The sequence below is a fragment of the Pocillopora damicornis genome, chromosome 14 (assembly GCF_964200805.1).
Source record: "Pocillopora damicornis chromosome 14, jaPocDami1.2, whole genome shotgun sequence".
Lineage (NCBI taxonomy): Eukaryota > Metazoa > Cnidaria > Anthozoa > Scleractinia > Pocilloporidae > Pocillopora > Pocillopora damicornis.
Genome location: NC_142683.1, coordinates 12557982 through 12570997, shown reverse-complemented (window position 1 = coordinate 12570997; position 13016 = coordinate 12557982). Strand labels below are relative to the sequence as shown.

At 39.5% G+C, this 13016-nt stretch overlaps 2 protein-coding genes, 1 long non-coding RNA gene and 1 pseudogene across 4 annotated transcripts in view; 3 read left to right on the top strand and 1 right to left on the bottom strand.

Annotated features, from left to right (window-relative positions):
- LOC113679624 (uncharacterized) overlaps positions 1–13016 on the top strand; it is a 97038-nt gene that overhangs the window by 25748 nt on the left and 58274 nt on the right. The gene's annotated exons all lie outside the window — the stretch shown is intronic.
- LOC149034499 (E3 ubiquitin-protein ligase TRIM45-like) lies at positions 1080–7967 on the top strand (annotated as a pseudogene). The gene has a single exon (XR_016183155.1). The product of XR_016183155.1 is annotated as an E3 ubiquitin-protein ligase TRIM45-like (transcript).
- LOC149034500 (E3 ubiquitin-protein ligase TRIM45-like) lies at positions 4646–7967 on the top strand. The gene has a single exon (XM_089194616.1). It carries the CDS (start codon positions 4646–4648, stop codon positions 6767–6769), a length of 2124 nt encoding a protein of 707 aa, XP_089050742.1. The 3' UTR covers positions 6770–7967.
- Positions 9894–13016, bottom strand: part of LOC113666889 (crooked neck-like protein 1) — a 31816-nt gene continuing 28693 nt past the window's right edge. Inside the window, exons 16-21 of the mRNA XM_089194620.1 lie at positions 11991–12083; positions 11333–11434; positions 10998–11062; positions 10570–10660; positions 10394–10486; positions 9894–10131 (exon numbers count right to left, since the gene is read on the bottom strand). Of these exons, the coding sequence (XP_089050746.1) occupies positions 10009–10131; positions 10394–10486; positions 10570–10660; positions 10998–11062; positions 11333–11434; positions 11991–12083 (567 nt within the window). The 3' untranslated portion in view covers positions 9894–10008. The remainder of the gene's footprint in view (positions 10132–10393; positions 10487–10569; positions 10661–10997; positions 11063–11332; positions 11435–11990; positions 12084–13016) is intronic.

Genomic DNA, 13016 nt, shown 5'->3' with positions numbered 1-13016 from the left:
TGTATATGCTAGGTTTAACACGACGTAAAATGAAGCTGTATGCTACGGGCTTTCCCTTCAACACTTTTCTCTGGCAGTGTGGAGGAAAAATTGTGATACGTTTTTCCTTGACAAATCGCCCGGCTCAACTAACTGAAATATCTGAAATTTTTTCCCTTGTCCCTTCACAGATTTAGATCCCCGCCCAGAGCACGAAAGACATAGGAGCCTCAACGGAAAATTTAACGGTCGCGCATACAAGGGACTGTGGGTAGTGATTTGTATTCCTTTTCTTTCGCACGAGATCGCTCGAGTGCGCTCGCTTCGCGTTTTCTCGCCCAACAATTGCTATATCGAAAAAAGGCAAGACAGCTAGGAAAAGATTCGCTTCCTGCTTGAATAGATAACTTGACGAGGTGGCTTGCCAAAGAGAACCTCTAAAAAGACAAAGTCAAAACGAATTGCTACAAAGGCACTTGAATAATTTCGGCTGATCCCTTGAAGTTAAACAATGCGTGACCTTGTTTCTTCTCACACGGAATTAGCAACAAACATCACACACTGCTTCTGTTTTTCTTTTCTTTTTTTTATTTCCATCAGCTCCCCAAAAATATAGAAACAATCATCCATGTTAAAAATCATTTTCATGATATTTTTTAATTTTACTACACAGACAGTTACGGAAGGAAGATACAAGTTTCCTTGAGGACAATTGTTGAAAACGAATTCTCAAGTCACGAGATTTTAAGTCCTTCCTGTGAAGTGACAAATTAACTTCACCTGGAAGCATTCTAAGGAAAAAAAATGAGGTGGGAAAACATGTAAGTCGATAAACCAAAGAATGAGCAAGTATAAGGCAGAGTCCAAATGAAGATCCTCAAAAGTTAGGAGGAAATTTTTCACAAATTGCCAAACCGTGACTTTGAGAAGAATATCACTTTGAGGTTTAAAAAAGTCAGCCAAAACAAAGAGTTTGATTGGTCAGTGGCAATCAGTCGATACGGACTTTGTTCTGTTTTCTCAAAAACCTAAAAATGATATCTGCTTTCAAGCCATTTTATTAAGAGTCTCCTGACAGTCTAGTTTGATTCGCTTTGAAGATGGAGTCTCTTTTGAAAGATCTCAAGAAGCAAGTTACTTGCTCAATCTGTCTTGATACTTACACCGAACCTAAAACTATTTCATGTCTTCACACGTTTTGTTGCAAGTGTTTAGAGAAGCACGCGATAATGAGCCAGAGGCAAGGAAAATTCCGATGCCCGGAGTGTCCCGGAAATCGATTTACCAGAAGGAAACCGCTTCGACCATTTGCCCATCAGTTTTTTCCACAAGAGTTTGTCGAGTCTCCTCGCCGTTCGACAAAGTGGTGATGCAAGTAGCATTGCTTGTTCCCATTGCAGAAAAACCAACTCTCAGATGTACTATTGCTTTGATTGCGGACGATTCATGTGCCTGGATTGTTTCAATGCGCATCAACTGCTGATTGCAACGTTTGAGGGGCACAAAGTCACGCCAGTTGAGGACTTTAAAGAAGAGGATTACGAAGCACTACTGAAGCGACAGCCATTTTGCTCACAACAGTTCCACGAGAAAGAAGTCACACGGTTCTTTTGCTCGCAGTGTCAAGTTTGCATTTGTCCAACCTGCATTGTCACGGATCATCAAAACCACATCGCCGTTTTGTTCGACAAAGCAGCACACAACGAAAAAGAAAACATCATGTCTGGTGCTAAGATCATCAAGGAAAAAGAAACTCAACTTTGTCAAGTCATCAAGGAGTTCGAAGAAACGATTTCTGAGCTTGATAGAAATTTCACAACAGCCAAGCGAGAGGTCTCATGAACAGCCGAACAAATGATAGCAAACATTCGACAGCGTGAGCGAGAAGCGATTGTATCCCTGGAAACAACACGCATGTCGAGACTTGAGAAGATTAACGCGGCTAAACAGGAAGTAGAATCCCTGGTAAAACAAATAAGCAAAGCAGCTGAGTTTGCGAAGAATCTGGTGCAGAGAAGCTCAAGCTCGGATATAATGCAGAACAAAGAAGCTTTGAGGCAGAGATTTCAAGAGCTTCGTGAGGTTGAAGTTCCAAAACATCACCAGACTACATTTGCCAAATTTAACGCGGCATCCCAACAAGACTTGAAGCTGGGTTTTATTCAACTCGCAGCTGAATCAACTGTAAAAGGACTGGACCAAACTTTCCAAGCTGGTGTAGAAGCAGAGTTTACCTTGTGTCCAAACACATCAGAAGGAGAGATTAGTAACCAGGCCGACCTTAACGATCAAGTTGAATTGCTAATAAAACCCACCGAAGATGTCACAAACGTGACTGTTCACGAAAAAGGAGACGGAAATCTTACGGTGAAGTTTACACCTAAAGTGCCTGGCGCCTACAGCGTTGAGGTGAAGATTAATGGCGAAAAGCTTTCTACCTCTCCGTTCCCTTTGGCAGTGAAAGAACGTCAACTTGTCGTAGTTGGTGAGTTGGACTTGAAGTTCAACCAAGGGCAGGATTTTAAGCGACAAACTGGAATCGCTGTAAATACGCAAGGCGACATAGCTGTTGTAGATAATCTTGGACACTGTGTTTTTGTATTCAATAAAGAAGGGAACTGTTCAAAACAAATTGGAAAAGAAGGAACACATCCTGGACAATTTAAATATCCATATGATGTGTTATTTTTAAACAACAACGAATTACTAATTGCAGATCAATCAAATAATAGAATCCAACATATAAATATCCAGACAGGATCTGTTGTAAAAACCTTTGGAAAAGAAGGTGAGGGAAAAGGATACTTCAAGACTCCACTTCGTATTTGCTTTGACGATACAGAACGTATTGTTGTCACTGAATTCAATAACAATAGAGTTCAAGTAATGTCAAAAGAGGGCGAAGCTCTATTCACAATAGGAGACAGTGGTCCAGAGAAACTCAGCACACCATACAGCTGCGTCCCTTACAAAAACATTTTCCTGGTAACTGAAAGAGACAAACACGTCATAAAAGCATTTGATCCGTCAAACACTCTCCTGTACAAGTTTGGCGAAAAAGGGAATCAAGATGGACAGTTCAACTCACCCCGTGGCATGTGTTTAGACGGCCCTAATAACCTTCTTGTTTGTGACTATTTCAATAACAGAGTTCAGCAGTTTTCTTTGGACGGTCGCTTTACAGGCAAAACTACCGTTCCTTTACAAGGTCCATTTCAAATTATAACAGCGCCAGATGGGCGTATACTAGTCACAAGCCTTGTAGCTAAGAAAATATATATACTGAAGTGAAAGTGTTACTATTCTACGAATCATTCAATGCTGCATTATGCCAGCAGAAACTAAAGTCGAATCATTCATATTTTAAAGCAAATTTCTTACACAAACAGTCTTTAGAGAACAACCTGTCGACAACGACCTTTTCTACAAAAACTTGTTCTAGCAACAATTTTATCAACAAAAATGTTACGGGTTCCCAGGATTAAATGCATATCTCAACAAATTGTTTGATAATAAAGGCATATTTCAAAGAAGCGTCGCCTGTACGTAGACTGCTCAAAATTTGTAAATTTAGTCCTTCACGAGTGTGGAACAATCTTTAAGACCGAATCTGACAGTAGACAGAAAATTGATGAAAAACAAGGGGAAGAGGGAAAGAAGCTTTAAACACATTTATAAGAACAATAAAGGGCGATAATATCGTTAAATGATGAGAGTCTCTCAAGCACGTTTAGCGCTTTTCAACCTTGCTTACTCTAAATCTCTCCTCGCCATAAGGCCCCGAAGTTTTCCTTTCAGTAACAAGCCATGGATTATTTGCTATTTCATTAACAATAAAACTCAAACAACGGATTTTCTAACAATAAAGCTTTCAGACAGATAGATATTTACTTTTAAAAACGCACGAGATAATCAGTTTAACGTTACAAAAAGGTCAACTAAGCCAAACAAAAGTGACAAGACAAAAATAGATCAGCTCACACGGACTTTGTGTTGTTTTCTAGGAATCGGAAACAAAGGCTGTTTGTTCCAATATTTTTAAAACATTTTCTGTTCTTAGAGAAAGCCACCGGCAAAATTGTTTTACACGAACGGGACATCGATGACAGTTTAAGACCAAGACGTACACTCTAACCGCACAGGACAGATCTGTTGTCTTGTTGTGAATCGATTGTGTTGTATGATTTGTATGATCGTCGGGGTGAGGGTAGACCCAAAAACGACTGTTGCTCGTGAACGCGACAGACCGTTTCGGCGTTAGCCTATCCAATTAGTCTTTGAACGCTTTGAGTGACAAAACTGCTGGGAAGTTATAGTACTGCATATGTGGCTGAATACAGTTTATAACGTTACACTGCTTCATTCAGTTGAATTCCAATCAGTAAACCGTTGCCGCAAACATCAAAAAGGCGCAATCAGCATTAAGTAATCATGCCCTCTTGATTACCAAAAAATTACTCGTGATTAATAAAAAATGTCATCAGTCTCAGCAAATCAGCTTTCAGAAATTTTGTGATAACATTTTAAAGGAGCCTTCCACGGTTTCAAGGTTTCAGCACGACCGACTAAGTCTATTCATTTTACACGAGGAAACAACATTGACATAACGTTACAAAAAAGGTCAACTACGTCCTTGAATGTGATAGGCCGCAAAAACTCAGCTGTCATGGGCTTTGTTCTGGCTTCTCGGAATCAAAAATTATTATTCACAATTGTCTGTTTGACTCGTCGCTTGAATAATCTGTACTTCAAGGCGATCATGATGGAACCTCTCATGGAAAACCTCAAGAAACAAGTCACATGTTCAATTTGTCTCGATACTTACACAGACCCCAAAATATTATCGTGCTTCCACACTTTTTGTTGCAAGTGTTTGGAGGAACATGCAACAAAAACCCACAGACAAGGCAAATTCAGATGCCCCGAGTGTCAGGCGGAAATCAATCTACCAGAAGGTAATCGCTTCGACCGTTTACCCACCAGCTTTTACCAAAATAGTTTGGTAGGTCTTCTTGAAACGGAAGATCGCGAGGCCTTGCTGAGGCCGCCGTTTTGCTCGCAACACAAGAACGAAAGACTACGATATTTCTGCTCTACCTGCGAAGCGTGTATTTGTCCTGTTTGCTTACCCAAAAACCACCGACGCCATGAGTTCGACGTTATTGAAAAGGCAGCGGAGGAGGATACAAAATTCATCATGTTGGACGTCCAGACCATCAAGGAAAAGGCAAACTTGTTACAAGAAGAGATAAGAAAATTTGAGAAAACCTCTAAGGATGTGGAAACGATTATCGCAATCGCTAAACAAGACGTGTCTGAGGCAGCTCAACACGTGATCACAAAGACGCTACAGGAAGAAAAACATCTCTTAGACTTCTTAGAAATGACGCGTAGAGAGAGAATAGAGCAAATTAACTCGGCTAAACAAGAACTGGAATCGCTGGTAAAACAAATACACCAAGCGGCTGAGTTTGCGGAAAATCTCGTGCAGAGAAGCCCAGGCTGGGATATTATAAAGACCAGGACAACTTTGAAGCACAAATTTCAAGAGCTTCGTGGAGTTGAGATTTCAAGGCATCATCCAACAAAATTTTTTTTTAAATTTACCGCGGCATCCCAACAAGACTTGACACTGGGTTTTATTCAAATCACCGAGAAACCGGCAAAAGCAGCTACATCAACTGTAGAAGGACTGGATCAAACTTTCCAGGCTGGTGTAGAAGCGGAGTTTACGTTATGTCCAAAAACAGCAGAGGGAGAGATTTGTAACCAGGCCGATCTTAAAGAGCAAGTTGTATTGCTGATAAAACCCACCAAAGATGTTACAAACGTATGCGTTGAAGAAAAAGGAGACGGCAATCTTAAGCTGAAATTTACACCTATAGTGCCTGGCCCCTACAGCGTTGAGGTGAAGATTAATGGCGAAAAACTTTCCACCTCTCCGTTCACGTTGGCAGTGAAACAACGTCAACTTGTCGTGGTCGGTGAATTGGACTTGAAGTTCAACAAAGGGCAGGGGTTCAAGGGACCCAATGGAATCGCTGTAAACAGGCAAGGCGACATAGCTGTTGTAGATAATCTTAAACACTGTGTTTTTGTATTCAATAAAGATGGGAACTGTTTAAAACAAATTGGAAAAGAAGGAGCAGATCCTGGACAATTCAATTGTCCAGCTGGAGTGTCATTTTTAAACAACAACGAAATTCTTATTACAGATCAATTAAATAACAGAATTCAATATATAAATATCCAGACAGGATCTGTTGTAAAAACCTTTGGAAAAGAAGGTAACAGAAAAGGACACTTTAAGACTCCACTTAGTATCTGCCTTGACGATACAGAACGTATTGTTGTCAGTGATTTCTCTAACAATAGAGTTCAAGTAATGTCAAAAGAGGGCGAAGCTCTATTCACAATAGGAGACAGTGGTCCAGAGAAACTCAGGACACCACACAGCTGCATTCCTTACAAAAACATTTTCCTGGTAACTGAAAGAGAAAATCACGTCATAAAAGCATTCGATTCGTCAAACACTTTCCTGTACAAGTTTGGCGAAAAAGGGAATCAAGACGGACAGTTCAACGGACCCTGTGGCATGTGTTTAGACGGCTCTAATAAGCTTCTTGTTTGTGACTCAAGCAATAACAGAGTTCAGCAATTTTCTTTAGACGGTCGCTTTACAGGCAAAACTACCGTTCCTTTACAAGGTCCACTTCGAGTTGTAACAGCGCCAGATGGGCGTATACTAGTCACAAGCCTTGTAGCTAAGAAAATATATATTCTGAGGTAAATGTGTTATAATTCTATGAATCATTCAAATGCTGTATGCCAGCGAAAACTTAAGTCGAATCATTCAATTTTTTTGAGCAAAATTTCTTCACAAGCAGCAGAAACACTCAACGGTGTCAATGCATCGTTAGCCCTCAAATACAGAAGCCAGGGGGAAGGGGGTTAGCGCAAAATTGACTAACACCCCAAGAGCAGTCAGATACATAGGAAAATTATATTCAGAAAAGGAAACTTAAACGAGTCTAGGATATATTTAATTTTTCTTCATGTGGTGTGCCTTTTACTTCATTCTTTCGAATAAGAAGACCAGATATTTCAGGACGACAGAGCCCTCATTAGGGCAAAGAACTATCATATGGTCTAATGTAATCTGGACAAAACTTCACTGAATAGAGCAAAAAAAAAAAAAAAACCAAAAGAAAAGGAGACAATTAATGGGACCTCAACTTTCTGTGCCTTGTACAAGAGGTTTCAGGTAGTTAGCTATAAAATGTTTCAATTAGGTATATTCTTTTAAATGAATGATGTAGTCTAGCTATCCGTGTCTTTTTCACCAATGATCTCCAAAGTGAATTGAAGGGAGTTTGCTTGCTCCTATGTTATTTGATTGGAAGTTGCAGAAAGACCATGGCCAAGTGACTTCACCCTTTGAATGCAAAGATCCAATTAGTAATTCTCCCCACTGACTTCCATACATTTCTCTATAAATCCGACAAGAAAATTTGATGTTACATCAGAATAACACCCAGCAGCTGATAAGCTTGTATGTTCTCATAACCTGTTTGCAAGATAACATTTTGCAATTGCAAGGAGAATTTACATGTTAATCACCTCTTGGAGTTAAAGAGTGGAGGCACTGGAATTGAGTTCTAGAGTTCCCAGGTCCTAACCATCCACTCTGTCTCCAAATGAAATTTGTTTCTCTTTACTCCCAAGATCCATTTGTTCCCAGTCCCTTGTAAGCAACCAGCTGGTTTGTGTCTGATAAATTGAAATTTCTCACAACTTAGAAAATATTTATATACATGTTTATATGACATACCCATTTAGCACTCAGGTGAATTTGTTTTCCTTCTTAATTCCAATTACCAATAATAACCAATTGATGCACTGTGCATACAGGTAGTAATTCTAAGAGTAAACTGTACTTCATTTTTTGGGTAGTTTTGTAGTTTGGATGAATAAAAATATTTTAAATACTTGACTTGTACTCATTGTATGCAATTTTCAGTCACACTCTATTCAGGGCTCATAACCAAATTAATCTTCAGCCAATATGAATCTTCAAAAACTTTGCTCATATTTTCCATTGACACAATCACTGTATAAAAATATTTGATCATTCAGGAACTTTTTCATCCAAGTTTGGAAAACAAGTGAATCAAGACAGACACTTCAACAGATCCAATTGCATGAATTTGGTCAGCTCCAAAAATATTTTTGTCTGAGACCATTGCAAAGACCCTTCAAACCCTAAGAGTGACCAGTATCTAATTAACCCCCCCCCCTTCCCCCCCGAACCAAATATTAAGGTCACGACAATTAAGGAGGGAATCACCAACTAGAGAAGCTCTTGATTGTTAAATAAAAAGTCTCCTTGTCAATACCTTAGGAAATGCATAGATAACAGTATGGAGAATATGCATACTGATGTTAGTTAACAAATAGAGAAGCCTTGGCTGTGCTCTGTTCTGTTATAAAGCACGCAGGAAGCGGCTAGAGCACGAAAGAAGTGTAGGGAGAAATACGAGACGTAAGTGCTTTATAACAGAACAGAGCACAGCCAAGGCTTCTCTATTTGTTTTATAATAAAGAATCCATTAAATTCCCCGAGCATTACTTTCAATTTTCAAAACAAATTTTATTTCCAAAGCGAACAACAGTGTCGTCAGCATGCTCTATACTCTCATAAAGCACGCTACAATAAGCCAATCAGAATCCCTGTTAGAATGGTTCAAATATTATGATTGGCTGTACAAGACTAAAGCTGTCAAAAGTGTCAAACCATCAAAGTTAAAAAACCATCAAAGTTCACCTTCTGCGATAGTTTACAAACTAAAATAGTTTGGTAGGTCGAATTTAACACTTTTGCCTGAAGTTTTTAAGTCTCTAAAACAGAATCTTGAAGTGAAATGTTCAGTGAACTTCAGCCGAATTATGGCTCATAAAAACACGCGAGTTTTTTCACATGACAAGGTAGAAAACAAACTGTTCAGGGCGAGTGTTTTTTGAATGAGCGACAGCCGAATTCACCGGAACATGAAGATCGCTCGGGATGACAGCACCACAAAACTCGGCTGCAGTGACAGATGTGACTTTCCACTCAACGCATCGGAAAAGATATCAGAGCAAGCTCTTATTTTTTCACTCGAAAGGCGGCCGATGTAGTTTCTGAGGCTTGCTGTGATGACCGGAGATCGCCATGATGAGCGAGCCGCGATGGACTTCAGCATGATCATATTCGGTCAGACATCGTCATGATTAGAATGAATTTTAACAATTATGCCAGTTTGGTTATATTTTTCATCATTTCTGTTTTGTTCTGTTTTTTTTTTTGAACACTGAACTTTATACACTATACGAGCGTTAGCTGTGTTTGATTTTTATTACCGTACGTAAGCTTACAATCTAACTGAGCGTGAAAATCTTTAAAACTCGGAATGTTTATTTTGTTTTTCCTTTGAGGATTTTCGTATCTGCTCACGTTTTAATAACGTAAATTACGGCGCCTGGTATGTTTACAAACCTTTGTTTGATTCTTCTGTTGCTACTTGCTAGCTCGCTTCAGTTCCGAAATTTCACTTTCAATTATCGGAAAAAAGCTAAAAAGAAGTCCCGGAAAAGGTCGAACATAGTACAATTGCCAGATGGCGTGAAAGCTGTAGCTCAGTTCTATGCTCTATACTCTCATAGAGCACGCTCTTTAAACCAATGACAGCGCGCGTTATATCCGAACTTTATTATAACATTAAAGGGATAACAGAGATCTGTCAGCAACTTAGTTTGGACGTCACGAACTCATGAAGCCACATTTGTGCCCCTTACACCTCCCCTTCTGATACTTCTACCCCACCCCCACCCCTTGTCAAACTACAAAACCACTTCTTTAGGACTGACTTCAACACTTTACAGTGAACAGATTGAAGTTTTATTCTATTGTTTGGTAAACATTCTGCACACAATTAGTGCTATTTATACAACAGAAAAAAACCAAGTAGCCACAACAACAACAACAAATAATTATTCCATTTGTTGTTGGTTCTTTTTCCAAAGCCTGGCCATCTGGAGCAGTTTAAAGTTAGGCATGTTGGCTTCATCGTCAGGAAAGATGTAATCATAGTACTCTTCCCATCCAGCGTCTGACTGCAAGGAAAAATATCTTAATAATGTTTCAAATCTCCATAGAAAAATATAAAATCTAACAAAGAGAAAAAAAAATTGCAGTGAGGCTAAAGTATTATACACGCGGCTACGAATTATATTTGATAACAGCCGCATTAGGAACAAAAATCGAAAGCAAATTGAGAACAGAATCGATACGTCACGCGACATTTTGGCTTAGGCAACGGATTGCGTGACGACAGATGATCGAAGTTATTTGAATACGTTTGGAGAGATTTCTTACTCCGTCGTCCGTTTGTACTTTTCTCCTCTTCTTTACTCGGCGAGGCATCTTTTTCTTGATTTTTTCTTGTGAGCTTTCGTCTCCATATTCCTCCTAGAGGATCAAAATTATAAAATTAAATCGGATTCGACTTTTCAAAAAAGTTTCCTTATTCATACAACCAATTTTAATAATACCTCGAACTCTTTCCAGGCTTCCAGTACCATCACTCGTTCTTCTTTCTCCTCTGCATTTCTGAGAGATTTGCTGGCGCGTTCGTAAACAGTCCTGAAAATTAATATTTATAGTACAAACAAAACAGACAAAGGTGAGGATTCAGTTTCACAGACGTTTTGATGGCATTTAAAGCAATAGAACTATTTCAACGTAAATATTCCATCATGAATCCTCTCCTACAGGACAAATAAATCTTCCATTGGGTAGTCCACTCTGGGGCTCTCCGCAAAGCTTCATCGGGCGTTGCGTGTCTGTAGGCTTTCCTCTTATGAACTAGCATGGTCACGCTCTCGATCGAGATCGGGCGTTGCGTGACTGTAGGCTTTCCACTTATGTACTACCATGGTCACGGTCTCGATCGAGAATGTAGGATAGCCTTTTTACACACCTTGCTTGTATGATGCTTTCATCGGTTGCTGTAGAGGCCTCGAACTGTGCAAAACTAATCCAAACCTATAAAGAGAACATTTCAGGAGAATCACAGACGGAAATTAGAGCCTTACACAAGGAAAGCGAATACAGGGAAACATGGCTGCAAATTTGCTTCGACATGTGGCGGTTAATTAATATCATGATGAAATTAACGACACAGTACACTTTTGCGAGGCACTAAAAACGATCATACACGAATAGAAAGACGTAATGGAAATATCTGCTCTTGTACAAGAGATTCAACAAAATCGTAGAGATAGAATTTAGGGAAAATCAATTAAAAAATACAACCTTGACGTGTTGCGTTCGTCTCAGTAGCCTCTCATACAGATCTCGTGTTTTGTCGTACTCTTCCAAGTTTATCTCGAAATCTATGTAAGCTTTCCACAAAACCTGAGAACAACAAAATCTACAATTATTCACTTGTTGCTGCTAATCAGACTCACAGAAATGAGTAACACTGTTAGTATTTTAGTTAGTAGTTAGTACTCTGTCAACGTCACTTCCGTTCTGCGAGAGTGATTCTCTATTTCTACACAACCTTCAAAAAGAGGAACTTACACCGCGTACTCGTGCTTAAAACAAATTTTAAGAATACGAATGTTAATAGTCGGAAGGAAGTGAAGCATTTTCACTAAAAATGATGAACTACTAACTTCTCGTGAAAACATAACTTCCGGTTTTAATCCAAGGTGAAAATTGCAGTAATTAAGGGGAGACTAATTCGGGACTTTGACAACCGACCGCTAAATACGATGCCGCTTAATACAGGTTCCACAAATTTGCATATCCGTCGAAGTTTATTCTAGTTTCGAGAGCATAATTAAAGACCAAAAGTATTGTTACTCTTCCGAGATGGAATGGAAACACCGCGCAGCTTTTCCCACAGCAGAAAAAACAGAATATGCAGTGCGTTGAGTTCAATACACCCTTCATTGCAATACATTACCTCGGGCATATCAAGCAAAGGTTGGTTAACAGCCAATTCAAACAGCGCACGTGCCCTGTCAGTATCACCAAGAATGGTTTCCAGTTCGGCGTACTAAAAATAGAAAAAAGGAGAAAACAGAGCAAAGGTTTCAATAACAGCCGACTACCAGCGGTTCTCTATCGTCGATCTCTCACTGCCTCGATCGAAAAGTGCTCTATTTACAAGTTAACCCTTTCACTCCCATAGGGTGATCAACGTGTAACTTCTCCCTAAAATATGAACACATTCTCTAGCAAACTCAAACTTATCAGGTAGAAGTCTATATCTTGATCTAACACCCAATTCTCCCAACGAATTTACGAGGAAATGTGTTGCAGCTAAAGGGGAGAACTGACAATCTTATCTTGGGAGTTAAAGGGTTAATCTGTTACCTTTCCCGAACTATTCACGGTACTTTCCTTCTTAACATATCTTACACAGAGTCTCCCTTGACTGCCGCACATTTAATAAACATATTGTCGGTTTAATTTCGTTCCCTTAGCTTGATTATTGGGAACCTTAAGCTAACCCCAACGTCGACAGCAACGAGGAAGTGGAAAAACAAAAGATCTAATAAGCAAAACAATAGCTCAGCTCGTGCGATTTAAAATTTGTACATTTCTTAGCCTTCCTCTGCAAAACAACGACGTGAAATCACCAAAATTTGCGTGGTCTGAGAAAGGAAACTCCGACGGCAAATTATTTAAAATTCCATTTTGAACTCAACACTGCTTACATAAGTTATGCCGAAGTAAAGATGTAGTGCCGTAAGAGACAATAAACACGTCCAGCCATTTGCAAAATCTTAACTAAAAAGATAAATTCATTTCTTGATCGACGTCTCCCTCAGCGTTGCCGTCCTAACCGCACAAGGTCCCTGTTTGTTAATATTCATGCCCTTATTTTACTTGTTTTGTTTTTGTTCATTCGTGTGGGCGCGCGACTGGACATTCCTTCGATCCAGGCCTGCCTTCGATCGTTTGTTCTTACGTTTGTTTAATCAAA

Coding starts and splice junctions, on each gene's coding strand:
- LOC149034500 (XM_089194616.1), top strand. CDS start 4,646: ATGGGCTTTGTTCTGGCTTCTCGGAATCAAAAATTATTATTCACAATT.